The sequence below is a fragment of the Rhizomucor pusillus genome, assembly GCF_041956525.1.
Source record: "Rhizomucor pusillus strain CBS 183.67 unplaced genomic scaffold VTP01scaffold_3, whole genome shotgun sequence".
Taxonomy (NCBI): domain Eukaryota; kingdom Fungi; phylum Mucoromycota; class Mucoromycetes; order Mucorales; family Lichtheimiaceae; genus Rhizomucor; species Rhizomucor pusillus.
In genome coordinates this window covers 403,039-428,553 of record NW_027192145.1, presented here as the reverse complement: position 1 = coordinate 428,553, position 25,515 = coordinate 403,039, and the positions used below count along the sequence as shown (strand labels likewise).

The following is a 25,515-nucleotide window of genomic DNA, read 5'->3' as shown; positions in this document are numbered from 1 at the left end:
AGCTTTACGTCCCAGAACAAAGTCCATAAAGTTACTCCCTCGTTTCCAGTTATGGCGCAGGAAGAACAGCGCACCGCTTATTATGCCGCGCTCTGCGAGCAGCTCTACAACCCAAAATCACCTCAGGAACGCGATCAAGTGCAGAAGATGCTCGAGTACAGCTTCCCGACTTTTGCAGATGAAGCAGGAACTGGCATTGCAGGAATGCAACCGCCTCCTGGCATGGAGAACAGTCCTACCTTTGCCATATCTACTCCCACGGATACTGCTTCAGCGCTGCGCGTTTTGCTGGAGAACTCACCAAACCCTTACGTACAAACGTTTTGCTTGTCTCGACTAAAGCAGCTTATAACATCTCAATTCTCGATCTTTTCACACGAAACGAAACTGCAACTCCGTAAGCGATTATCAAAGCCGTGTATATTACGCGTCCTTTTAATAATATTGCATGATAGGCGCTTTTCTACTTGAGTATGCATTCATGCATCCTGATCTTCAGCCATTTATCATCACACAATTAGCTGGAGTCTTTGCGTTATTGACTCGTCTGGGTTGGCTGGACGTCGAAGAATATCGAAATATCCAGGAAGATATCAACCAATTTCTGCAAGTATGTAGCGGTACCTCATAGACAGTGAATTGGCACGAAGAATTCACAATTCCGTCTCGCAGGCATCCATAGATCATCGCATTGTTGGTTTGCAGATGCTGGCTATATTGATACAAGATATCAACGCTCCAACCTCGCCTCGAAATTCAGCAAAATTTAGGAAAGCCGGTAAGCATCTTGTTCATCTTGGTTACAAACCTATTCTAATTCCCGTTACAGCCACGTCATTTCGTGATACGCAGCTCTTGAGTATATTTGAATCAACATTTGAAACATTCAGCGGAATATTACATCATTCAATCCCGTTTGAAAAAGGTAAAAATATGACCTCAAACACCAGTAAGATGTGTCACTTATGAGCGTGTGCTTTGCAGCTGGTCAAGAGGAACGGATGAAGGATGCTTGTCTAAATGTGATGATCAAGTGTTTGTCATATGACTTTGCTGGAACAAGCTTGGATGAGGCTGGAGAAGACATTGGTACAGTGCAGGTAAGGAATCAAGAAAATGCTTAAATACTGGTCATTTGCCTCATACTACTCATGTGATTTAGGTTCCAGCAACGTGGCGCCCTCTGTTTGAGGATGAAAACTTTGTCAATACATTGTTTAACGCTTACCGGGAGTTCCAACCTCCACTTTCGGCAAAGGTATGAGGATTCAAGCTGTTGAAGCCGATTTCGTCATATAATAACATGATTTATAGGTTATGGAATGTCTAGTACAAGTGGCGTCTGTCCGCAAAGCTTTATTTACAGGAGATGCAGAGCGAGCAAAATTCGTTCTTAATATCATGAAGGGAACAAGAGATATTATACTAACATCTCACGGAATGAACGACATGAATAATTACAACGAGTTTTGTCGGCTATTGTTTCGGTTCCGAGCAACCGCTCCTCTTAATGAAATGGCAGAAAAGCCTGGATACATAGAATGGATCGGATTAATTGCTGATTTTACACTTAAAGCAATCCAGTCTTGGAAGGTAAGAAAGACTTGTATATCTATTGCTCTAGATCATTGAAGAGACTTCAATAGTGGGCTCCAAACACTGCGACGTATCTCCTTGGATTTTGGTCTCGCATCGTACAGAGCATGACATACTACCAACACTTAGGGGAAATGACAGTACAAAAGCTAGAAAGCATCACGATTGAAGTAAGGCAGAGGGAAAGATTAAATCTGTATGAATTGAAAGAATTGATTGTCTCCTCCAGTTAACACGCGCGTATATTTCTGCCAACGTGGAATCAGTACCCACTCGCTTGGAGGAGTTGCTCGATGGTAACCTCTGTAAACCATGGTGTTAATTCCGCGTATCGCAAATAATGATGGCGATTTAGATCCGTTAGACAATGAAGAGTCCCTTGTTGAGACTTTGGGTATGCTTGGGCAAATAGCCCGATGTAAATACGAGGAGTCCAGTGCTGGTCTGGTTTCGATATTTGATCCTATTGCCACACAATATCAGGTACTCTCGTACTAGTCACAAAATCCGCAGATTGGGGATCTCAAATCATTATAGGAATTGATATCTCAAGCTGGATCAGGCGGGCCTCTTGGCGAGGATTTTAAAGAAGCTTTATTGATAATCGAAACAAAATTCGCATGGCTTGTATATATCATCGCAGTCTTCATTGGCAGCCGACCGGTAAAGAAGGACATGTTTCTATCAAGGAAACATCAATATAACGGCACTTTGATAGGCTTTCTTGAGCTCTGACGAACTAGATACTATCGATGGCGAATTGACGACTAAAGTATTGCAACTTATGGATGTGAATCAGACTTTCCAAAGCCAGCATGGGAATACATCGATGAATCAGAAACTGGATCTGGCATTTGTCTATTTCTTCACGCAATTTAGGAAGGCATACGTTGGAGAAACAACTGGAAAATCGGTATGCTTGCCGCTAACGTACCCAGAAACAGTCTATTAACTCACAATTAGGTGTACAAAAAATTGACAGAAGTGTTCGGTATCAGCGACCAAGTACTAATGCTCAATGTTATTATGCGGAAAATGTAAGTACAAAGATTTAGAAATTCGCTTAGTGTTTATCGGCTAAAGATATGCCACAGCATCAGCAACTTGCAATTTTGGGGAAGCAGTGAACTCGTCATTAGGCGCACTTTGGAGCTGTTTAACGATCTAGCAAGCGGGTAGGTCGCCGGACGCAAGAAGTTTGAATATTGGATACTAACATGTTTTCTGCAGATACAGCGCGTTGAAAAATATGCGGAAAATCGAAACAACACAGCTTATTATGCAGAACCACACATCCAGCGAATTTGCATTTTTCGAGGATGAAAAGCACCAGCAAAATCGAATGCTGTACTATCAAGTATTGTGCAAGATATTGTTTGCAGAAGACAATTGTGAACGAGAGTTCGAAGAATTCATGAAGCCGTTTGAATTGCGTTTTGAGCCTTTCGAATCACTAGACAGTGTAGAGGCATTTCGGCAAGAACCGGTCAGGGTACGCATTAGCTTCAATGTACGGCAGCGAGCATTAACTGATCAAATGTCTACACAGCGTGCATTGCAGGATATCTTTAGGGATCTTCGTGGGTTTATCGGTCCAATCCAAACTCGACGCAACTTTTCATTATTCTTTAACTGGTTTTACCCTGATTACATGCCAATCTTACTGCGGGCTCTAGAGGCATGGTCACCGGATCCTGTCGCTAATACTTTACTCAAGTTTTTTGCCGACTTTGTGCATAACAAGAGCCAGCGACTCAACTTTGAAGTTTCGTCACCAAATGGAATATTAATTTTCAGACATACGAGCCAAGTGATTACGACGTACGGGCGTCATGTGCTTGAACAACAAGCAAGTGAAGCCGAGAAATATCAATTTAAGTATAAGGGTATTTCTATCTGCTTCACTATACTAGCACGATGCTTGGGTGGACGTTATATCAATTTCGGTGTATTTTGGCTTTACCAAGATAAAGCTATTGATGAGGCATTTCAAATGATGTTTCAACTTATGCTCAGTATACCAATCAGTGATCTCATGGTTTGTAACAACTGATGATAGTTTCATGCCAAATAGAATGACTGATTATATGTGAATACTTGACAGGGATTCCCAAAAGTAGCAAGGGCTTTTATTACGATGCTGGATGACTTTACGCAGGAACAATTGACAGCGCTGCCATCGTTAGCTCCGGATACCTTTTTATATATAATGGAAGCATGTGAGCAAGGCGTGGAGTCGAACGAAAACTATATCAGATCACATGCATGCGCAGCGATTGATAATATTTGCAAGTTTGTCGTACGTGAATCACAAAAGAGCGATGGTTCATTCTTCGATGGAGATATTATTGGAAACAACGGATCGTCCACTTCACCGCGAGGTCGGCGACGCTCTTCCAGCTCGAAACAGGCTCCAGCAACTCACTGGCTAATGACCTATTTACGACAATTTCCAAATATTTTACCAACACTGTTTGTTACTGTTTTCAACCTGGTGCTATTCGACGATAATCAGGATCAATGGGCATTATCGAGACCATTATACTCGCTGACACTGTTGCAAAGAGAGGCAAGTGAGGGAAGGTATGATGGACACAAGCTTGTGCTTACCAATGCTGAATAGTATGCTGTGGAGTACACAAATCAAGTAATCAATCAACAGCTACCCGAGCGCCAGGAGTTTGTGGCGAAAGCGCTTGGCACATTGACCGAAGGCATATCCTGGTCAGCAACGACTAGAGATAGAGAGAGATTCTCGCAAAATGTTTCAGCGTTCCGGAGAGAGCTTGGAATGAACAATATCGTGTTAGTGCCGACAACAGCTGCCACACGCATCTCATTTTAATTTCATTTGTAAACAAACTATGGCGAACAGAGATTGCATTACACACTAGCTAGGTAGTCTTCATTACATACCTCTAGGAGCTTGCATCATGTCATCTTGTACAAATATATGATGATTTAAATTCTCCATTAATAATCGTCTCTGATATTTACATGTAGCCTTGACGGTTTGGTGATACCTATGCATAGTTTCATTTTGACATGTCTAGCATAACGTCTCTAATACTAATTAAGCTTATCGAAAAGAACATGGTCCGCGCATGCGGCGAAATGCTAACCAAACAATCAACGCCATCCCGTTTTAATGCGTTCCAAACTATTATCATTTAAGGTAGCAATTTCAAGATCTTGCTTTCTTTTGAGAGAGATAGTAGGCGGTTTAGTCACCAAAAATGATACGTACCATTGATACATAGGTAAGAGCCCATGGCACTTTACATATCCCCCCTTCTCAAGGAGCAGCCTGAATAGGAAACATCACGGAACGGTCTTTTCGGATTATTTTTTAACTTAACTGATGCAGGAAGGAGAAGCGCACTAGTGCGTACCAAGTGAATTGCAGAAACTGGTTTTCCATGCAATGCATTTCTCCTGCATTCAATCAAGCAAATCCATAAAGAGCAAAGAGTAAGGAAGTTTCGATTGTTGCTCATTGCCGATACTTTTCTTTATTGTACACGTGTTGGGGAAGCATTGTTTGTGTGAGTAGGTGTCTTAACTACAGATTCTGTTGTCGCCTTCTGGGGCGAACGTGGTTCACTAGGTGACGAGGATGATTCATAATCTACTATGCGTTGTTTTGCACGCTTCTCGTCTGGATTTTCGTCGTAATTGATCGGCTCTGCAGCCCGCTTTTCAGGCACACGTGCTAGGCTCATGAGAGTACCAGCAGCTGCATCATCCCTGCTTCCGGTCGAAGGTGTTCTTTTTCGTTCTTGCTTGGGTGAATGAATATCGGGTATTCGAGCGGTTGGTACAGGTGATCGACGTTCTGGTAACCTGGTGTTGGGCATAGGCAGGTCACGCGGAGTGTCCTAGAGCAATCCAAAAAAAGGCCTAGATTTAATAATCATGCGGAATGTACGGGAAGGAAAACGCTAGCAATTGTAACTGTACCATGGGTCCTCTGCGAGACGACAGCTGTAAGGAATACTGATGATTCATTCCTGGATGATGCACAGGAGACGATTGCGGCGGTGGCCCACCCATGAGGGTTGGCGCTGGACCAGGAGGAGGAGTAGGATGAGAAGGAGGATGTTGATGATGGTGAACACCGGTGGATGGTGGAGGTGGTGGAGGAGGAGGAGCAGCGGGATAACCGCCGGCAGCATTGTTGTTCTGCGCAGGTGGTGGCTGGGAGTATTGATAAGGGTTGTTTACATCCTGAGGCACAGGTGTTGTGACAGGGGCAGAAGATGAAGCAGAAGAGGTAGCGCCAGAACCACTATGTTGGGGGGTCAAGTAAGGAAAAATGGCTCAGATACATGTCGTCATTCTGTTCATTCTGATGGTCATTTACCTTGCAGCTGGGACTCCGTGAGTTTTGCGTAGAAGCTCAAGTCGTTGTCGAATATGTGGGTTGTTAGGGTCCAATTCGCTTGCTCTTTGATACGCATCAAGTGCATCTTGAATCTGATTATTGCATGATTCATACAATGTACCCAAATCGTACCAAACTTCGCTGATGTATGGATTAAGTCGTATAGCGCGGCTGTAAGCGTCCAGTGCGTCACGATACTACATGAGTCCGCAAGGCAATGTCAGAGACTAAAGATAAGAGCCGAATTGGGGGGTGTTCCACCAACAATGGGGGAACTGGGGGAAGCTCCTTCTCACCTGGTTAATTTGGTAATACAAGACGCCAATGGAACACCAAAATGTCGGATTGCGTGCGTCGCGATAGACTGCCTGTTGGTAAGCTTCGTAAGCCTTGTTGTAATTCTGTTCTGCCATGTAGCACCGGCCGAGCAGATACCACGACTGGGCATCTGCGCTGTCAGCCTTCAGAGAGCGGGTCAAGTAGGCAATCGCTGTGTTTTGATCGGAAAAGGAAGTGTTTTGCTGATGATAGAGCCATCCGAGCTGTTGGAGCACTTTGGCGTGTTCAGGGTTTTCTGCTAATACACGTTCGTAGGCCTCTTTTGCGTATTCATACTACGGAAGCATTTGAGCGAGGATATTCGTCTTCATAGTGCATCTTTTTCTTGTTACCTCCTTTTGTTGCTCGTAGACATGGCCGGTTTGGAACCATATGTCAATTTCAGTCAAAGGCCTCGGGGGATTATGAAGAATGTAACGGAAGCACTAAAAATTTTTTTGTGCTTCAGTTTCAATGCAGTCAGGGATGGGGGGAGTTTGTTAGGCGAGGAGATGCAAACCTGCAGACTCAGATCGTACTTTTGCTGCTGTTTGTAAATGATGCCTAGCCTGAAGTAGATTTCGTTTGCTTTCTCGAATCCCGGATCCATCTTCATGACAGCAGAGAACGCTTCCTCAGCATGCTCAATAGAACCATATCGATCGTATAAAATTCCGATTCCGTACCACAGCTTTGGGTCCTGCGTGTTCACAAGGATATCCAAGTTACAACGAAGTTGGCAACAGCTATCGATTGCTACAAAGGCATACCTTTGGATTCGGTAAATGATACAGAGCTTGCTGATATGCCTGGTAGGCCTCCTGCAGGTTATCCATCATGAGGTAGCAATGGCCCAGAGCGCTCCACATCTCTCCATTATTCTCCTGAAGGGCCAAGATTCTTTTAAAATAATCTACTGCCTATAAATATCATTTTGGGCTTAGCTCATACATATTCTCTTTGTGTGTGTGTGTGCGGGCAAACAAACTAGCTCACGATGATGTCTTGCTTATCCCATACCTTGGCAAACTGTTCGCGACTCCGGCACAAGGATGCAATGTGAGACAATGCGTTGATGGAATACGGATTATGTTTCAACGCAGACTCGTACGAGGCCATGGCACGTTCCCAGTCAGCCATCATTTCGGCCAGATTACCTAAACCATAATGAGTGTGGCGTCGCTTACACAAGGTCCCCCAAGAAAACCAGACTAGTCTTAAAATGGACATGCGCACAAGAATTAGAGTCGAGCGAGCGGGCGGGTAACACTTGCACCAAACCCAAATGTATGCAGGCCGCCCCTTCCATCGCACCAACTTGAATCTTTCCCTCTTTCTGACTCTTTTAGGACAGAGTCCTTCACGAAACCCCAATGAAAATAAAACCGATATTTCTTGTATATACCTAATGTCAGCCATGTTTGTTCGTTCACTGCAGCTAGTTTCTGCACGACTAGAGGGACTGGGTGGCCTGACAAGGGGGTTGTCATCTCTCGTTCGCGATTGAGGTGCAAGATTGAATGAGATGAGGAAAGAGAAAAGGAAAAGGAAGGGCTCCCCGTTTGCCTGAAAACGGCTGTCCGAACTCGTGTGTGTAACCTTTTTTACAGTTTGAAGATGCATAAAAAAAGTCGGCTCGGGGTCGAATTCGTGATGGACGACAGGTAAGCAGTCAGCAGCTTGGACCCGCACGTGAGACAAAAAAAGAGAGGTGTGCATGGGGGTGACAAAGAACTGCTTTTCCCAATTTTGTCAAAACGATAGATTTTGCAAGAGGAGAAGATTGGAAGTCATCACTCCCTTCCATGTGTATGTGTTTTTGTTTGCTGTTCATGCTCGTACTGTATATATCTATACACGCATATGCAGCTGGCTGTCTCCTTGTCATCAGCCTACCATAAACAAACAGTGTACTTTTGCCGCGATAATGCAGCCATTCTCTCGTTCATTCTGGCATTAGCAGTGGATTCACCACTAGCGATTTGAAAGACGGGTACGATCTGCAATAAAACAGGTACCGCACATTGGCTCGACGTCGCTTTGCTTGAAGATAGAAGGGTTGCTCAAAACTCAAGTGCATGATACTTGTCACGTAACTATAGCGAGTCTTTGCACACTATCAGTCTTAATCCTTCCCAAGTACCCGGTCAATGGTGGATTCGCTGCAAACCCGACAGTTTAAAATTGGCAGCCAACAAGCGAATCTGGAACAGACCGTGTTGAATCAATCAGGATTTGCTGAATGGTTTTGACTGTTAGGATCGAGGCGCAGATGTAAGCTGCAATGACCACTCGGCCTTGGCACACGCAATTCCTATCATTTCTTCCTTTGTGTAAAAAGACTTTGATCTCATCTTCCTACAGGTTTCTATTTCTAAAGTTTGCGGTAACATCATTATACTTGAACAAATGGAAGGAAGTAAGGAAAAAGTTACAGAGAGAACAAATACCAGAAAGTCGCACAAATAGTGATATATCATAAGAGCCATTTAGTATCATATAAACATACTCATACTTAAAATATTCACATACCTGCATGTTACTATGTAGCAGCAAAGGCATCACAGTAGTTGGCGTACCTCCACGAATTATGCGAAAGAAAAAGCAAAAGTTTCGTGCACATGCCACCTCCCCTGTCTTAGGCCGCAGTGGCCAGATTGCTTGGAAAAAGGAAACAAAGAGGAAACTGGGAGTGCATGTAAAGAAACTTGACAAGAGCCGTCAGATAGAAGTATACAGGAGGAACCGGAGTAGAGGAGACCGGGAAGTCTTGCTTCTTGCTCGACATCATGTATAGGCGTCCACAAGGACATGCCAGCTTCGAAAGAATGCCATAATAGGAGGGGCTACATGTGGAAGGGCCTGAATGTATCTTGGCAGCAGATACGGAAGAATGCTGGACGGACTTGGTGATGCCTATAACACGACGCTTAAGTATGATAATAGTTCATTCATAACCCCTTGCGATTAGTTTCCATACCTTCTTTCAGTCCTGATACTCATCATACGCCGATTACAGATCCATCGGTCTTCGTTTTAGCGAGAACGCGCCTTGGAATACACATGTAAAATCTTACCAGTTTAGCTTATTCAGAGTGCCTTATCGCCTAGTCATACTTGCAATTCGAATGATGCTTCGCCTAGAGCCACTGGTTCACCGTGAAGAGATACATATCGGTAAAAATATAACAGCACCATACAAGAATCTTCAGACAGCATTAGAAAGAGAGAAGCAACAGAAAGTCTTCAAAAAATTGCAGGGATCTATTTTACATTGCAGCTGGAAGGTGTTTGCATGAATGTTCAAGTAGTATTGTGTTACTGTCAACGGATTTCGTAAGATATGTCTCCATAAGACTTTTACTGTTACCTGTGCTTGGTTGTAGTATATTAGACGTGTCCCTATTTGTATCACGCATCGATGATGATTGCATATCCTCCTTTATGTGCAAGAACATCCGTCAATTGACTGGCAAGACTCCTTGTAAAGAGCTTTGATCTAACGTTCAATCTATCTTGCTCTTTTGTTTCCACAAACAGATATTTCTCTGGTTTGTCCGCGAAAGCAGCGCATCTGGCGACTGATTCTACAAGGGCCATAAGCTTGCTACACCATCTTTTTTGTGCATTCAGATACTGTCAACGTCGTTTACATCAGACCCTAAATTGCCTATCTGAAGTACATATATTCTTCATACTCCATGCATACCGTTATTAAAAGGCTTTCTGCAACGGTACAATTCAATTGTGGGTTAGCTCGGATGCATAAGCGTGCCGCGTATTTCTATAGAGAAGACTCTGATCAGGTTTGTATGTTTTATTGATAAGCTCCGTGCCAGATTGTGGTACGAAACTTCGCAGACTGCCTTCAGACGTAATGACTACTGTACATCACCGAAACCATATTACGTGAGAGCACATGAGTATGAGTACATAGACAAAATGTTTTAAAAATGAATCTTCTGTGTTTGTTTTCCTTTGGCTCTGCTTAGTTTTCGTTGCATCGCGGTAAGTTTGTTATATTTTGCTTATTGGGATCACTGGCACTCAAGTGTGTTAGCTGTCCCAGAAGTAGCCTCTGTTCTGACCCTGGTGCATTTGCATCCACATTTTTGGTTTACCATTACCTTTGCTCATATCACGGTGAGTAGCTTCAAGATCCAACCCAATATCGAAATTGCAGTTCTTATCAGTTCGACCCCTTTAGCACAGATGTATCATTTCACGCGAACCGGAGTAGCTTCCACCGCAGGCCGCCTTCGGGCGTTAAGTCCTGCTTTACCTGATTTGTTTGTTCACCTTCCACCATCAGCCAACGGTTAGTATTACGAATGCATCGATCTATGGCAAGAGTATTCACTATTGAACCTTAGATGCGTGGGAGGTCCCCAGTAAATTCCGGGAATGCTTTTAGCGTAAGCAATATGTTGTAGGATTATTCAGTTGGATGCAAACAGTGTACTAAAAGTCTTGCGTTTCTTCGATATCCTTCCTTTTTACTTCGTTTCTTTCCTACGCATTTTATTTGCTCCTGTTGTATTGCTGTCTTGTTATTTAAGTTCGTCAGTTCTTTCATATAATAAGATGATATAAAATATGATTGCACTATCGGTCAACGAGGATGACGTCTCTAAACTTTCTAGCATCTTCGTCAGGCTTTTCGATTGATAACATGCGCCAAATGATCTTTCAATGCCTACAAAAACTAAACAGGTAGGTGGGCTGTCCCTTTGCCTTGTTATGCATCCCGCAAATTATTTTCAATTAATATGATTTAGCGCTTCATCCAAGTCCCCCAACAATCGGGATGCACGGGAAGATTGCCAGATTGGGGTGATCAGCGTTGCTGTGCACCAGCATTTGCGACCCCCCAAAAATGATGCGTCACAGGGCCTTGTTACCGATCCCAGGGCAAACTCGATGCAACAGTGCGAATTTTAAAAGCTCCATGAAGACATCAGCACCGTCTGGACTACTGGCCTAAACCGATCACACCCTCAAAACACTCGCACGCATTACATGTATCACGATAGATACAAACTCATACTCAAGTTGCCCACGTATGGATATGCGTCGTATTCCAGCATATTTCCACATAACTTCAATTACTCATCTCGGTTGTCTTCCTGCTGTTCGATAATAAATCCAGGAACAATGGTGAAAAGACCGTCAATTTGACAATCAGCAGATATTAGATAAACAGTAATGCTCCATAGGGTTAGTGAGCAGTCCACAGGTCTGAGACAACGTCGATCCTCCTGCTAAAGAGCATGGTCAACCATTAATCCGTCTTCATACGCAAGAGGTATCTGCTCTCCAGTCTCAGCCATTTCAACAACTGTCATCGGAATATCACCAATAAACTTCGATGTAAGCTTGCCAATGCTCTGTACCGAAAGGTCAAGCAACGTAGCCGCGGCTGCGATAGCATGCAAGCCGGTATACCTACAAGAGTCGATGAGTATTGCTCCTCAAGAATGTGCTGTCATTGCACCAAGCAAGGCCGGGAGCAACGAGTCGATTTTCTGCAGCGACCCCTGTGGTACCAGTGCAAGACATGGCACGACTCGATTATATCTTGAAAAGGTGCTCCGCGTAGTTAGTTGTCCGTTTTGCAATCATATGTTCCATCGCGATGGTGACGCTGCAGACAATCTGATGTCTATTACAAGATATGTGCTACGGTTCCAGCAACGCCCGCGCTAGTTTATCCGGCCATCGAGATGTCAAAGACCATACCGAGAAAGATAGACTAAGATTCAATCATCCCTGTCTTTACGACATCAGCGTGAAAGAGAGACTACAGTTAGCACAGTCCTGTTTCCTCAATGGATTTCTGCAAAGCGATCTGAACGGCTACGCTCCAAAAAGCAAAAGGGATCCACGAATCAAGTGGATGGGGCCTTGCGCCTGGTTTTGTAATATCACTGCAGAGTGCATATTCCTTTATCTTATTGCTGATTTCTTGCTTCCTTTCCATTATTATTCGATAGTTTTCTATGACGGGTCAACTCTCATTGTCTAAACTGAATCTCAAACAGATTGCAGATACTATCTGACAAGAAAACACGGGAAATAGCTAGATAACTGATCCTTTGATCTTTTACTTCTTCAGTATGTCAACGCATCACCGGTCTATTGTCTGTTTTCTGTTTTCAACTCTTTGCCAATACTACAATATGATTCGCTCATTGAATTCCGTTTCTACAAGGACTAGAAAAGTAGATCGACTAACTCCTCGCTCTGTATGCCAATATTATTTTCCTCTACAAAATATCGGAGAGCAGGCTTCTCAGCTGTACATCCGTCACTGCATTTTTAGGTGATTGCGGCTAGTGTAATTGGTTCGCCTGAAGGAACGTTATTCTTACTACATTATCTACAACCATTATAGCTTATAGCTTATAGCTTTGCTTACCTTCCACCTCCGCAACCCATAAAGCGTCTTTGTATGATTCCATTTCATTCTCACATGCCGGTATACGTGAGTACCATAGCATATATTAAAATCATCGTAAACCATCCAAAGTCGGATGTCAGCCTTTAGCATTGAATAGCAATATTGATTTGGCGTCCAGAGCTGCAGCGCTTTTGTTTGACACCAATGAACTGATTTATCTTCGTCCGTGTCGCTACAGAAGTGTCCTTGCTTGTAGCTTGTTCACTACCATGCTGTCGTTACACTCTATACATAGTGATTTTCAGTATAGTGATACTCTCGCTCTAGTGATCAAATTATACATCTCCCACTTTCGTTCGCAGAGACATATGAATACAGCGAGCGGACGAATCAGGTTTTTTTGTGGCTATCTCGTTGAAAAATGTTGCAATAGTTGTCTGTCGAGTGTATTGGGAATCTTCCGCTTGCAGCTTTTTAACTTCATTCTGAAGATATTATGCATCTTCAAATTTAATTTATCATCCAGTGTCATTGATAGGCTTAAGGAAGGCTCCGTTACTTTGAACGGATTAGACTGCAGAGTGGATACATTCGCAAGATTACCGAGAGACTGGTTATGAAAATACATTGATAAAGGATACAAAGAGTCCGCTATGATATTCCCGCTACAGTGATCACCCTCTGGGGCTGGTGCCGAGGTGATCACTATAGCCCGCGATGACTACTTAAGATGATTTTGTTGATTATTGTGCCGTTTATCCCTGTGGTTATCTAGGGACCTGTATGTGATTTTTGTACTATTGACGATGCTCGTGATCTCCAGAAATTTTTCATATCAATAGCTGCAGTTCCTTCTGTTGCTGCTTCGAGGAAGAGCAGGGCAGTCGGGTCTACATTAGATTACCTATCCGCCTTGGATGATTTTCATGACCTGGTGGCGGGGCAACAGCTGAGCTGCTGGCTGCCATATTCTTCTATAATTATTATTATTATCTGGTGTTCTTGCCATTAGAGCGTTAGGCAATGGCACTTTCACAGACATTCAAATCAGCATTCTCCAATGTACCAGTCCTGACAAAGACGCTGGTAACAACTCTGCTTGTACTGTCTTGCACAAGTTACATTTACACGTACCGTGCAAGTATAAGTACGGATGATCCAGACACCACCGTATTCGTCGGTTGTCCATTTATCGGCATCCTCCCTGGAACGTATGTCTACCCGCTCGTCTACTCTGAAATGACTATTTACGTATATCCATGTTTACAGAGTGCTGTATCTTCCATGGACGTTCCTGACAGCCGCATTCTACGAAAGCAATATATTTTCGGTACATTATCGTCTTGGGCAATAACTGCAACGACTACAATATATCTTTGCGAGACGCTAAAGAAAATGATTTTTCTTCTAGCTGGCGTTTAGCTTTATTATTTTACTGTTTTGCGGAAAATATCTGGAGCGTGCCTGGACAAGTCGAGAGTTGCTGAAATTTGTGGTCATCACAGCCGTGTTATCGAATGTCGTTACTTGGATTGGTATCATTTTGTCGTTTTACATCACAAAAGATACACAGTATTTGCAAGTATCAACCTCTTGGGAAATCAATGATGCATTGATGGGCTAATACAACATTTCATGTTATCGTTATGTAGATATGGCATACAGATTAACGGCATGAGCGGCGTCTTTTCAGCATTTCTTGTCGCATTTAAGCATCTGATACCAGAACACCGCGTCGCATTGCTCGGCAGCCTCGTCACCATTCGCGTCAAAAATCTTATCGGTGTCGCTACCGCTATCAGTATTGTCGGTTTGGTTTTGTTCCAGGCTATTGTATTTTACAATCTTGTCAATATCGGCTGGGTTATTGGATGGGTGTACATTCGATTCTTCCAGTATCAAGACGGCGTTCGAGGCGATTACAGTGAAACCTTTGCTCTCAAGACCTTTTTCCCTGAATTTTTGCAGTAAGTTATGCACCAAGCGGCTCTGTGCGCCTTCCATGCTCACGTACGATTTTACTTCCTTCTTGTTTCCTCACCAAAAAAGGCCAATCATCGGAGCAATTGCCAACACGGTGTTTGATATTCTTGTCAGCCTGCACATCTGCAGACCTGTACCTCGTAACTATGCATACGATCTGGAAGGACAGACAGGCGTGCGACCGTCACCATTGCCTGGTAGTGCCCGTGCAGAAGCTGAGCGACGAAGGTAAGATATCAACTATTATAACATGTAATTGCAGAGGTAGAAGAGAGAAAAAAACTGATGAGAGTTACGCATCCTACAGAGCATTGGCATTGAAAGCACTCGATATGCGATTATCCACAAAGACAACAACAGCTCCTCCTCCTCCGGCTAGCACAGCAGCAGCGGCTTCATCTGATATACCTGCTCCATCATCATCGACATCTGCCGCAGCACCTGCCACTGGCGCACGACAAGCACCCGAGAGCTCTGTCTTGTTTGAAGCTGAAGAGATGAGCAGACCATCGTCAACTACAGAAGAAACTGAAAAGCGCGATTAGGTGCTTTTCGTTCAAATAAAAGGAAAAGCACTCGATACTATCAATGCATCAATGGTTTAAACGAGATTGTTATTAGTAATGGCGATTGAAATAAACAGGGCATATACTCGCTGCTAAAACACCAATATACTAAGAGAAAAGAAGTGTTGATTTAAATTAGCTTTCGTTAGGGTCGTTGAGATTGCACTGCTCGGGATGCTTCAAGCACCATTTGGGCTGGAGAGGCACGGCATCAATACCACGGGCAAGCAAGCGGTAATTCCAGTCGCTGATGCGAGGCAGGACCTGCGCAAGGTCGCGACGCTTGCCATCCTTGTCATAGTTACCAGACCAATAGATTTCGGCAGCAGCACCGGTGCGAGGCCACAACTTGCTGTCAAGAACGGTAGGTCCTGACTGCTCTGACCACAGCGCAACTTCACCACCGAGGATCTTGCCAGGAGAGTCGTTGGGGATATTGTAGGTCAAATCGTAAGAATATATACGTTGCCAAGTCTATTGAACAAGCAAACAAACAACGGACGAAAGGTATGAATTGTCAGCCATGTCTGCTGTCATATATAGTAGAATCTTCCGTGTCTGAACGATATACCTTGTAAGGCGCGCACCACGAGCCACCGGTGCCCCCATAGTTGAATGTATCATCTGCAGTCTGCTGCTGTGTAGGGCTGATGTATCGAGGATCATTACCAAGCCATCCTAGATGATGTACACATATGAGAATACATGTTTCCATATGTTTGCATACGATATACATACCGCCGCTGCCGCAATCCAGATAGAAGTAGTAGACATCCGACACAATGACATCGTATCCCTTGGACTACAAATTAATCGTTAATTGCTACATGCGATATGGATATGAGGAAGGATTACAAACAACATACTGTAAAGTTGGATGGAGGAATATTCCACGTCTGGATGATAGTGTTATTGGGGTATGTAGCACCATCGTTAACAGAGTCTTCCCAAATAATTGGCCGCTTTTTGAGGTCGTTGGTGACATAGGAAAGTAGGTTATTTTCCCATTCAAACCACAGATCCTTGATTGAGATATTATTCTTTTCAGTGTACTCCACAATGTCCTTGTCGAGCGCATAGCAGTCGGTATTGATCTCGTCACCGCCAGTGTGGTACAAAGAATCTGGGAAAATGGTTGTACCCTCCTTGACGATATCTTGTACGAGTTTCCAAGCATCCTTGTTGATAAGCGAAAGCTGGCCAGCTGGAGGCTCTGCAGCGTACTTGGCCCAGAACTGATCGGTACACACCATATAGTCAGGATGAGACTCTACGATGCTTGCAGTATGTGCTGGCATATCCAATTCAAGCACAATGCGGACACCGCGCGCTTCGGCGTATTCGATGATCCCTTGGACATCGGAGTGGGTATAGACTTCATGCGAACTATATGCACCCCTTTCGGAGAGTTCTGGATGCGATTTGAACACCAGAGGCCACGACTGGGAGTCAGTGACATGCCAATGGAAGACATTCATCTTGTTGTACGCCAAGGCATCAATCGTTCGGAGGATGTCCTCCACAGGATAGTAGTTGCGGGATGTATCTAACAGCACACCTCGGTGACCGTATGCAGGCTCGTCTGTGATTGAGACTGTGTGAGCTACCAGACCCTTCTTCGATCCGTCGCTGAGCACGAGCTGGGAGAAAGTCTCAAGACCGCGGAGGGCGCCAACCCAGGTGGGAGCATCCAAGGTCGCCTGACCACCGCTTGCAGGAATTTCCAGTTTGTATGACTCGTCGACGCCCACATCCAGCTTGACCTTGTTGTTCTTGACTGAGATGGTCAATCCAGCAAGGGCATGCTTTGATTCGGTAAGGGTCTCGTTACTGTAAGCGACCTGCACTGGCACCCATTTTTCCTCTTGAATCAAGTGAGAGTATCGCTTTGCAGCATCCTTGACATGCTTGTTCTGTGCTCCGGTGATCTTGAACTTATGGCTGAGAGGAGCCACGTGGTCGGTCCATTCGACTTGCTGAGGGATTGGGAACAGCCATGTCTTTGCTTGGACGGTGGCGGCAGTGGCCACGAGTGCAGCGGCAACAGAGATGGAAGTAAACTTCATTCAGTGGGGACGGAGGAGATCGTGAGAAAGAAACAAGAGGGAAGAGAAACAACAAACAGAAGAAACATCGAAAAACTGCCGGGATTTATATTCGCATCAATGTGGCACGTAATATAATGAATCGATGTTTGTTGTCGTCGTTCGTTGGTCCCTGATGTGTGGGGACTGCGCTTTGATAATCAGTCGGACTGAACCCTGTATGTCCTTGCTGTGACCCGTGAAATGAAATTTCAGGGTCGTACATTTTGTACGTGTGTGAAGGTTGAACAAGGCGATAGCGAGGAACGATACATATTCGCTTTGCTCATGTTACCTACCTACTCATGGCAGGCGCATGCTCGAATATTAGCTGACGAATGCTAGGAAGCTCCTTGATCCTGATAAAGGTTCAATGCCTGGAGGCGGTGGACATAAATACGCTATATGTTTTGTTTAAAGCTTCCCCACTTTCGCATGCCCGTCAAAGACAAGCAGATATAATGAAAGAGCTTCTAATCCTCTTTGTAGCAGTACTTGTACAGAGCTGAGCAAGCAATAGCAAATTACATGAACTTGACTGCCTCTCCCCTGTTGCGTCCTTACACACACACGCACTCTTGCACAGACTGCGGCTGTGCATTGATTAGATATGACAGTACGACAGCACCTAAAGTGGTAGAGCTAGCTTAATAAGCAAGCAATATCCGGGTCCTCAAGCAGGGTTCGTGAGTAACGCATGTACTCTCTCAGAAGATATGGAAAGGTCTAAAAGAAATGACAACCTAATCAAGGTTGCACACGCACGCATAGCGCAGCCGTCTGGACTTGTACTCTTATACTCAATTTGGCACATCGAGAGATAAGCATGCATCTATGACTGCTTTCTCGATTAATAATGACAAAAAGTCGATGCGACTTCACATCTGCTACTCTGCTGTTACGTAAGTGAAAAGAAAGAAAGACAAATGTTCTCACGAACAAAATCCCTTGGTGGACTGTTGCGAAACTATTCCGTGGGAATAAAGTTTTATTGTTACTACTATTGGTGGATGACTCTTGCATCAATGTTTTTACGATTTATTCATTGCTAAAACTAATGACTATGACTATGCTACTCGGAAATGATACAGATGATTTATGATGTAATGTTTAATGGAGTGAAGACGTAAACCAAAGTGAGCCAGCACTTTACTATTTTACAAAAAGAGAATCATAAATCACACTTTAAGGGCAGAAAGTGACAGTGTAGCCTTGAGCCTTGCACATATAAGTGCTGGTGTGATCATCGTAGGCAAAGGAGTAGACATCTGGGCAATCATCCTTGACAGCTTGGGCGTAAGAGTTGATGGAGCAAGTGTCGGGAGTATTGTGAGCGCCAGCGCAGCAGTATTCGTCAGTACCGAATGCAGAGCAGGCAGACTTGCATCCAACGAATTTGCCATCTTCGTATTGCTTGAGATCATCAGGGCAGTGGGGAAGCTTGCTGCACTTGGGGGCACCGCAAGCATATTTGGTGTTACCAGCACCGTCACCGTCGCCAGAGATGGGATGAATGGAAATAGGCAAGTTGTAGCCATCGACAAAGGAGACATCGTAGTAGTCGAAACCACCGCTACCCTTGAATGTGAACTCTGCCAAGGAAGCAGGGTTGGCAGCACCAGCGATAGCGCAAGACTCGCCGTTGCAGGATTCACGAGCCCAGAAACGTCCTTGCCAATCGGCTGCGAAGGGGAAGGATTTGGAGGTTCCTTGCTTGACATTAATGGATTCACCAGCGCTTTGGCCGTTAGTGATGTGGCCAACTTGGAGATCAGAAGAGCATTGGTTCTTGACAACAATGCGGACGCCGTTGTCAGCGGGAGCAGCAAGAGTCAAACCAGCAAAGGCAGCAAGGGAGAGGAACTTGAATAGCATGGTTAACCGAAACGAGAGGACTGGAGTAGATAAAGTAAAAAAGTGATGAGGTAGAAATAAGCAAAATTGCCCATTCTTTTATACCTTTTCGTTTTTCATTTAAGACATTTTTTTTCTGGGACCTGAGAAGCGAGTCAACATACTGGGCGGAAAAGGCCTGGACAAAATAAGCGGTTGGATAACAATCTGTTTGTTTCAATTCATCTGAGACATTCAGGAACAAAAGGAACGGAACCAGGCACGGAATCTTCCGAGAGTGAGAGGGCGTTTAATTACAGAAACACCTGGTATCTCATAAATATTTTTTGCATTTCGTGTATATCATGGTCAAGAATGAATTCGCGCGTAAATTGATTGATGGAATATTTGATGGTAGCGAGAAGTTTATAGACAGCAAGCGAGAATTGAAAGATAAATACGATGCCAAATCTGAAACAGAGATGAATGAATATGAAACGGATCAAGTCAGACGGCAGGCAGTGTCCAGCCATACAAAACAATTTGCCAAGAACCCAGACAAAATCAAGGACGAGACAGAATTGACTCCCTCGAAGAATATCGATCACTACAGGATAGAGGAATAGGTAGATTACAAAGGTTCGACAAGCTCGTGCACGGATCGGGATATGCTGCGCAGTAATGCGCATATGCAGCGTGCATAGTGGTCAAAGCGACAGTAACAAAAAGCGGGCGAAAGAATGAGTCGGCGACAAACAAAACTCGCTTAGCCACGTGGTGGCGTAGAAGTTTGTGTCGCGTTTGGTTCCATTGTGATGTTATTTTTATTAGAATGTGAGCTAAAAAGCTGTGAATGGCATCTCAGCAGATGGTTGGAGCCTGGATAGTGACTTGAGTTTTCTTTTCTCCATAGAAGAAATAAGCAAGCCGACGACGTACCAGTTATCTTTAGGGTACCGAGCCTGCCCTTCGATAACATGAAAGGTATAGATATACCGAGACTTTGCAGAATAATTGGGTGCTGACTTGTGCACAACGCTGCCATGGATCAACACCAAGGTACCTGGATAGCAACAAGAAACCAATTCCTAGATTAATACCATATTTGCCGAGATCAATACAACCACTTGATTCCGACGACAGCGAACCTGCTTTCACTTGTTTCATGACGTATTTGGACTCGTCGGTCGTGAGTATTGCATCCCCAATGAATTTTGTGCCGCTACCCTCTGGGTCTCGAACGTATCGGCGTGTGATTGGAGTCTCTAAGGCAGCGAGGCGATTTGAGACATCCTTCCCACTAGACTATACCATATCTTTTTTCTCACCCTTATGGGATCCAGGAATGAACCATAAGCATCCATTCTCGTCAGTGCAATCTTCGAGAGCAAACCAAAAGCCGACGGCTGAAAGAGGCTCGGTGTAAAGGAAGCTAGAGTCCTGATGGGAAGGTACTGCAATGTAGGCATGAGCTTGGTATATCATAATTCCCACGCAAATTGATATAGTCTAATATCCCAGCGGCCTACCTTGTCCTCCAATGTAAGGTTGCTAGAACGGGATATGCATCATTGGTGAATACTCCCACGAAAATAGAAGCATTGGAAAAGAAAAAGCTTCTTTTACCTTGAATATGATCATCGATTGGAGCATTCGAGGGTCCTTGAAACCGAGGTCCCGGGCCATGTCCGACATGGTCTGATTGATAGAAAACTCTCTGTATATAGGATCCAACGCATGCAATGCTTCAAATACACAACAATTAGTAAATTCAGTATGCTTTGCAATGCAGATTGAGCAGCAGTTTACCATGTCCAATTTTATTGATGGCCCGTTCTTTAACTGTTGTTAGATTTCCCTGATCGTCGAACGCGCCCTCCTCGAAAAAGAAACGAATCTTATCGCCAGAAGTCAAAAAATACTCATCACCAACATGCTTCTTATCCTGGCCCTCGCCTGTCGAGAACCGAGTCATAGGGTGCCCTTCCAATGAAAAGTTTTTCAGTAGCTCGTCGGCGCGTTCTTTGAGCCGTTCCGCCTGCGCGTTGGTGAAAAAGTCAGGAATGACGAGGAATCTAGCGAGAGAATTCTTTGGTCAGTTGCCATTGCAGGATTAGAGTAGTAGCTGCCCCATTCCGCAAGAGTTACCCATCGCGGTCAAACTTTATGCAACAAGGACGAATGGTAGGGGTGTGAGGCGTCAGCTTGCAGAAATAGGATATTCTATACACAAACCCGTACCTCAGCCAACTGCTCTGCGGTGAGAACCATAGTTATCGTTGCATAAAGAAGCACGTTGATTCTTCCCGCTACTTAAAATTGATTGTTTCAAAAACCGAAAGATGGATATGGCGCGCAAGCTGGCAGCGAGCATACATTATATATAAATTTCCAATCAAAGAGAGAAAAATGAGAAAGACATTGTAGAGACTAGAGGTTCCATGGAGCGTAGTAGAGGAGAAAGTGCAAAATAAATGCAAACAAGAGAAAAAAGAAAAAAAGGAAACGACTAGTGTTATGTACAGCGAAGGAAATGGAATCCAGAAAAGCACAACGAATATCTAGCATACCAATAATACAATTCACGGAGACAAGGAAACTGAGGAAAAGAGGCTCTGTCGCTTGGTTTAGCCAATCTATCAACGGCGCGATCGACGGCTCTTCTTGTGAATGCCTCCAGACCGATTGCGCTTCTTGATCACATCGGTCTTTAATGATAGAGGACGGACAACACCGTGGAGTTTAAAGAAAAGACCGCAAGCATTGCAGAGTGGCCGTCCCTGAGCGTCCCTGCGCCAGAGCGGTGTGTTCGTGGTGTCACAGTTTGTGCAGTGTATCTGGTCGCCAGGCGAAGGCGTGCTGGATGTTGTGGTAGAGGTAGTAGTTGCTAGGTTCTTTGACGCTACTTTTGTCGCCGTGCTAGATTTTCGCCGTTTGGACACGTGCCTTTTAGGCGCTGGTGCACTCTGACTTAATGACCAATCGGGATCACTGTCGTGATCATCATCTTCTTCGTATTCACTTGGCTCGTATTCTGGCTCGTCCTGTGCCGGTTCCTCGAATTCTTCAGCTGATGATGCTGGAGCAACCTCGGTGTTCGCTTCTGACACCCGCGTTGATGGTATCGCAGGTTGCTCCTCGTCCGAGCTAATAAGAAGCGGGTCGTAGGCGAGCACTTGGAGCGGATCAATGTGTGAGACGGGCGATGCAGGCTGGTTGTTATCCATGCAAAGCATGTCCGGAGAGGATACTGGTGAAGAGTTGTGATACAGGGACGCAGAAACGCTGTCGAAGGAAGGGCTCGGTAACCATGAGCAATAGTCAGGCTCTGTAGCAGTGGTAGCAGACGAGAATAGAGGATCGTTGCCAAAGAGTGCCTGCGAAATGACAGGATCCATATCCTGCGTCTGGGGAGATGCCCAGTCAAAATTGGTGTTGTAATGAGAATGATAGTACATTCTTGAAAGTGAAGGGAAGAAAAGGTCGAAAAAGAGAATATGCGAAAAAGCCGGATACAGAGCTTAGGCATGGGCTTTATAATGCTGCTGCCAGGTTGGCATGGTTATACAGTAGCTGTCGCGTGTGTGACCATAGATACCAAATTGCGCGAAAAAAGGGAGATCGCCGTGCATGCTCAATTTTTTAGGCAGCAGCTTTCGTTTGATTCCGGCATGATGCAATCTCTGCCACTTCTTTGCAATTGGCTCGAATAGGAACGGGCAAATTACATGTGCTGCCTTGTCATGCTATTCTATATTTTTTTCTCGTTTTTGCGAACACAGCCCAATCCCGTTTCCTATGGCATGAGGATCATGAGGGCCATATGTGATTACGACAAGTATTATATTTGTGTTAGGGTACTTTTAGAGATAAGGTAATGCACGCCATTTTTGGATAACTGCGAAAGAACAGATAGGCTTATCTGCCCAGTACCAATTCTTATTTCCCCGACCAGTTACGGAAGGGTTCGTGGGCAAAACTATGCAATCTAAAGAAAGTGTCTGCGTCGTTGCTTTTGCTGAACCAGCAACTATTTCTTTTTGCAAGTTGTGCCGGAAATCGAATGTTGCACCGGAAATTCATCCAAGCACGCCATCGAGTATATAGATGTTGCTGTTTCGTTTCACGGTCAGAAAGGGTATCCCAATTTCTGCTGCGAAAGAAAATTGTGGACCCGTGACGCGTGATAGGATATCTGACTCTGCCCGACACCTCACCCAGATAGGCAAAATTCGAAATCGATATAGCGTGCGTTCTTGCTTACCGATCACACGGCAGCCGGCAGAATAATCCTTCTTTCTCCTTTTATTATTATTATTATTTTTAGTTTTCTTTACAAAGGAATGCTTCCATGCTTTTTCCGCGGGTTGCTGAGTGATTTGGATTTTAATAATCGTAATTGTTCAATGAGTCGCACACGTGTCATTCTAAACTCGTAACGTTCAGATCAGTTGCTAAAGCCACTTGAAACTGTTCATACTTGCCTTGGTTCTACAATGTCATCCAAGTATCCACGTCGGGCAGCCGCGAGCGGCGTGGCGAATTTCTGAATATATTCTTCTTGCAATTGACTCTTGGCTGCCTTGTCCCGAAAGATGATCTCAACCGCGCCTGCTGCACCCATCACTGCAATTTCTGCTGTAGGCCACGCAATGCTACGTTGTGTGATTCTTAGTGGATAATATCATCCCTGCTGCTGTCCTGCTTGTCCTTACTTGTAATCACCCCGCAAATGTTTAGAACTCATGACAATGTATGCTCCTCCATATGCTTTTTTCGTAATGACTGTCAACTTGGGCACAGTTGCTTCGCTATATGCATACACTAGTTTTGCACCGTGCCGGATTATGCCGCCGTGCTCCTGATCGCTCCCAGGCATGAAACCGGGCACATCGACTAACGTGACAAGTGGTATATTGAAAGCATCGCAGAATCGAATGAACCGCGCTGCTTTGACAGAGGCGTCCATGTCGAGTGCTCCGGAAGAGACTAGCGGCTGGTTCGCTACAATGCCTACGGTCTCGCCCGCCAGTCGGCTAAAGCCCACGAGGATGTTGGGTGCATATTCAGGTGAAATTTCGAAAAAGGAGTGTCTGTCCACAATCTGCCAAGGCAATCTGACTCAGTATAAAATCCTGTTACACTTGGCAAAGGCACACTTACTCTGTGTATCACTTCGCGCATATCGTAAGCCGCGGTAGGATCTTCAGGCACAATCGTATCCAATGCTTCGTCGGTCCGATCAATGGGATCATCAAATGCAAGTGGCTGTGCAGGTTTCGCCCACGAAGACGGCAAGTATCCGACAAGAGTCCGCATCCTTTCCGTTGTTGTGATTAGATGCTCCAGGATCACATTTTCCGCTATCCCTCTCTATGTACCTTTCAAGAGCTTCAATGTCATTGGTATATGCATTGTGTGCCACTCCACTCTTTTGGGTGTGAGTTGATGCCCCACCAAGGGTCTCCTGTGTCACTTTCTCGTTCGTTACAGCCTTGACCACATCAGGTCCCGTCACAAACATGTGTGATGTGTCCCTAACCATAAATGTGAAGTCTGTCAGGGCTGGCGAGTAAACGGCCCCGCCGGCACAGGGACCCATTATAATCGATAACTGCGGCACGATGCCCGATGCCAAGACATTTTGCTGAACCCAAGCTTTCAACGTCAACGTCGGATAAACTTGCATTTGTAGCACGCTGTCATTTTAAAGGACTTATATTTTACCTGAAATATCTCAGCGTATCCCGCCAATGAATCCACCCCTTCTTGGATCCTTGCACCACCCGAGTCCTGGAGTCCAATAATAGGAGCGCCGACAGTGACCGCTTGGTTCATGATTTTAAGAATTTTCTGCGCGTTCGTTCGCGACAAACTTCCTCCAAACACCGTGAAATCCTGGCTGTACACGAAAACGGTCTTGCCATGGATGGTCCCGTGACCGGTAACCACGCCGTCTCCTGCAAACCGATTGTCCTGCATTCCAAAGTCCACGCATTGATGCTCGACAAACGCGTCGTATTCACGGAACGAGTCCTTGTCAAGCAAAAGATTCAGTCGCTCTCGGGCAGTTAATTTTCCCTACTAATATTGTCAGGAAAACCCGCTTCAACGGAATCATGGATATATTTTTGGCTACTTTGGAGTGCTGAGCGTCTATCCTTGCACGCCCGCCGCCCAGTCTGGCCTCTCTGCGCTTTGCCTCAATGGCAGAGGCGGCGGTGCTGGTGTTACTGTGGTTGTTGGTGCTAGAATGTCGTATGATAGAACTCGTGGCTCGACGACATTGACGCCATGGCCACTGCGATGCACCAAGAATGAACCGCATAACAACAACGGCGAAACTTCTTT

General features: G+C 44.8%; 11 protein-coding genes across 11 annotated transcripts; 5 read left to right on the top strand and 6 right to left on the bottom strand.

The window, feature by feature from the left end:
* Positions 1-51: 51 nt before the first annotated feature.
* Positions 52-4,441, top strand: VTP01DRAFT_6351 (uncharacterized protein; the record flags this gene model as incomplete). The annotated part of the gene is made up of 18 exons (XM_069385243.1): positions 52-397; positions 456-610; positions 673-778; positions 830-925; positions 985-1,100; positions 1,163-1,258; positions 1,315-1,593; positions 1,647-1,766; positions 1,826-1,892; positions 1,952-2,079; positions 2,134-2,259; positions 2,315-2,509; positions 2,560-2,633; positions 2,691-2,771; positions 2,827-3,088; positions 3,146-3,634; positions 3,701-4,165; positions 4,220-4,441. The coding sequence occupies 18 exons, from the start codon at positions 52-54 to the stop codon at positions 4,439-4,441; spliced, it is 3,423 nt and encodes a 1,140-aa protein (XP_069242724.1).
* Positions 4,442-5,108: 667 nt separating this feature from the next.
* VTP01DRAFT_6350 (uncharacterized protein) lies at positions 5,109-7,788 on the bottom strand (the record flags this gene model as incomplete). Its single annotated transcript, XM_069385242.1, has 9 exons — positions 5,109-5,474; positions 5,557-5,884; positions 5,960-6,177; positions 6,277-6,594; positions 6,652-6,744; positions 6,819-6,998; positions 7,069-7,218; positions 7,319-7,455; positions 7,704-7,788. The coding sequence occupies 9 exons, from the start codon at positions 7,786-7,788 to the stop codon at positions 5,109-5,111; spliced, it is 1,875 nt and encodes a 624-aa protein (XP_069242723.1).
* A 3,131-nt stretch (positions 7,789-10,919) lies between these two features.
* Positions 10,920-11,239, top strand: VTP01DRAFT_6349 (uncharacterized protein; the record flags this gene model as incomplete). Its single annotated transcript, XM_069385240.1, has 2 exons — positions 10,920-11,011; positions 11,077-11,239. 2 exons carry the CDS (start codon positions 10,920-10,922, stop codon positions 11,237-11,239), a joined length of 255 nt encoding a protein of 84 aa, XP_069242722.1.
* Positions 11,240-11,680: 441 nt separating this feature from the next.
* On the top strand, positions 11,681-12,004 carry VTP01DRAFT_6348 (uncharacterized protein; the record flags this gene model as incomplete). Its single annotated transcript, XM_069385239.1, has 1 exon — positions 11,681-12,004. One exon carries the CDS (start codon positions 11,681-11,683, stop codon positions 12,002-12,004), a length of 324 nt encoding a protein of 107 aa, XP_069242721.1.
* Positions 12,005-13,721: 1,717 nt separating this feature from the next.
* VTP01DRAFT_6347 (uncharacterized protein) lies at positions 13,722-15,226 on the top strand (the record flags this gene model as incomplete). Its single annotated transcript, XM_069385238.1, has 6 exons — positions 13,722-13,909; positions 13,968-14,028; positions 14,110-14,276; positions 14,351-14,665; positions 14,748-14,909; positions 14,989-15,226. The coding sequence occupies 6 exons, from the start codon at positions 13,722-13,724 to the stop codon at positions 15,224-15,226; spliced, it is 1,131 nt and encodes a 376-aa protein (XP_069242720.1).
* Positions 15,227-15,382: 156 nt separating this feature from the next.
* VTP01DRAFT_6346 (uncharacterized protein) lies at positions 15,383-17,313 on the bottom strand (the record flags this gene model as incomplete). Its single annotated transcript, XM_069385237.1, has 4 exons — positions 15,383-15,721; positions 15,819-15,925; positions 15,986-16,049; positions 16,114-17,313. The coding sequence occupies 4 exons, from the start codon at positions 17,311-17,313 to the stop codon at positions 15,383-15,385; spliced, it is 1,710 nt and encodes a 569-aa protein (XP_069242719.1).
* Positions 17,314-18,516: 1,203 nt separating this feature from the next.
* On the bottom strand, positions 18,517-19,206 carry VTP01DRAFT_6345 (uncharacterized protein; the record flags this gene model as incomplete). Its single annotated transcript, XM_069385236.1, has 1 exon — positions 18,517-19,206. The coding sequence occupies one exon, from the start codon at positions 19,204-19,206 to the stop codon at positions 18,517-18,519; it is 690 nt and encodes a 229-aa protein (XP_069242718.1).
* Positions 19,207-19,529: 323 nt separating this feature from the next.
* VTP01DRAFT_6344 (uncharacterized protein) lies at positions 19,530-19,790 on the top strand (the record flags this gene model as incomplete). The annotated part of the gene is made up of 1 exon (XM_069385235.1): positions 19,530-19,790. One exon carries the CDS (start codon positions 19,530-19,532, stop codon positions 19,788-19,790), a length of 261 nt encoding a protein of 86 aa, XP_069242717.1.
* Positions 19,791-20,003: 213 nt separating this feature from the next.
* VTP01DRAFT_6343 (uncharacterized protein) lies at positions 20,004-21,435 on the bottom strand (the record flags this gene model as incomplete). The annotated part of the gene is made up of 8 exons (XM_069385234.1): positions 20,004-20,227; positions 20,313-20,429; positions 20,493-20,618; positions 20,694-20,715; positions 20,791-20,909; positions 20,974-21,239; positions 21,313-21,326; positions 21,406-21,435. The coding sequence occupies 8 exons, from the start codon at positions 21,433-21,435 to the stop codon at positions 20,004-20,006; spliced, it is 918 nt and encodes a 305-aa protein (XP_069242716.1).
* Positions 21,436-21,803: 368 nt separating this feature from the next.
* On the bottom strand, positions 21,804-22,622 carry VTP01DRAFT_6342 (uncharacterized protein; the record flags this gene model as incomplete). Its single annotated transcript, XM_069385233.1, has 1 exon — positions 21,804-22,622. One exon carries the CDS (start codon positions 22,620-22,622, stop codon positions 21,804-21,806), a length of 819 nt encoding a protein of 272 aa, XP_069242715.1.
* Positions 22,623-23,497: 875 nt separating this feature from the next.
* Positions 23,498-25,492, bottom strand: VTP01DRAFT_6341 (uncharacterized protein; the record flags this gene model as incomplete). The annotated part of the gene is made up of 7 exons (XM_069385232.1): positions 23,498-23,591; positions 23,649-23,819; positions 23,880-24,268; positions 24,328-24,484; positions 24,546-24,811; positions 24,892-25,245; positions 25,304-25,492. The coding sequence occupies 7 exons, from the start codon at positions 25,490-25,492 to the stop codon at positions 23,498-23,500; spliced, it is 1,620 nt and encodes a 539-aa protein (XP_069242714.1).
* Between the last annotated feature and the right edge of the window lie 23 nt (positions 25,493-25,515).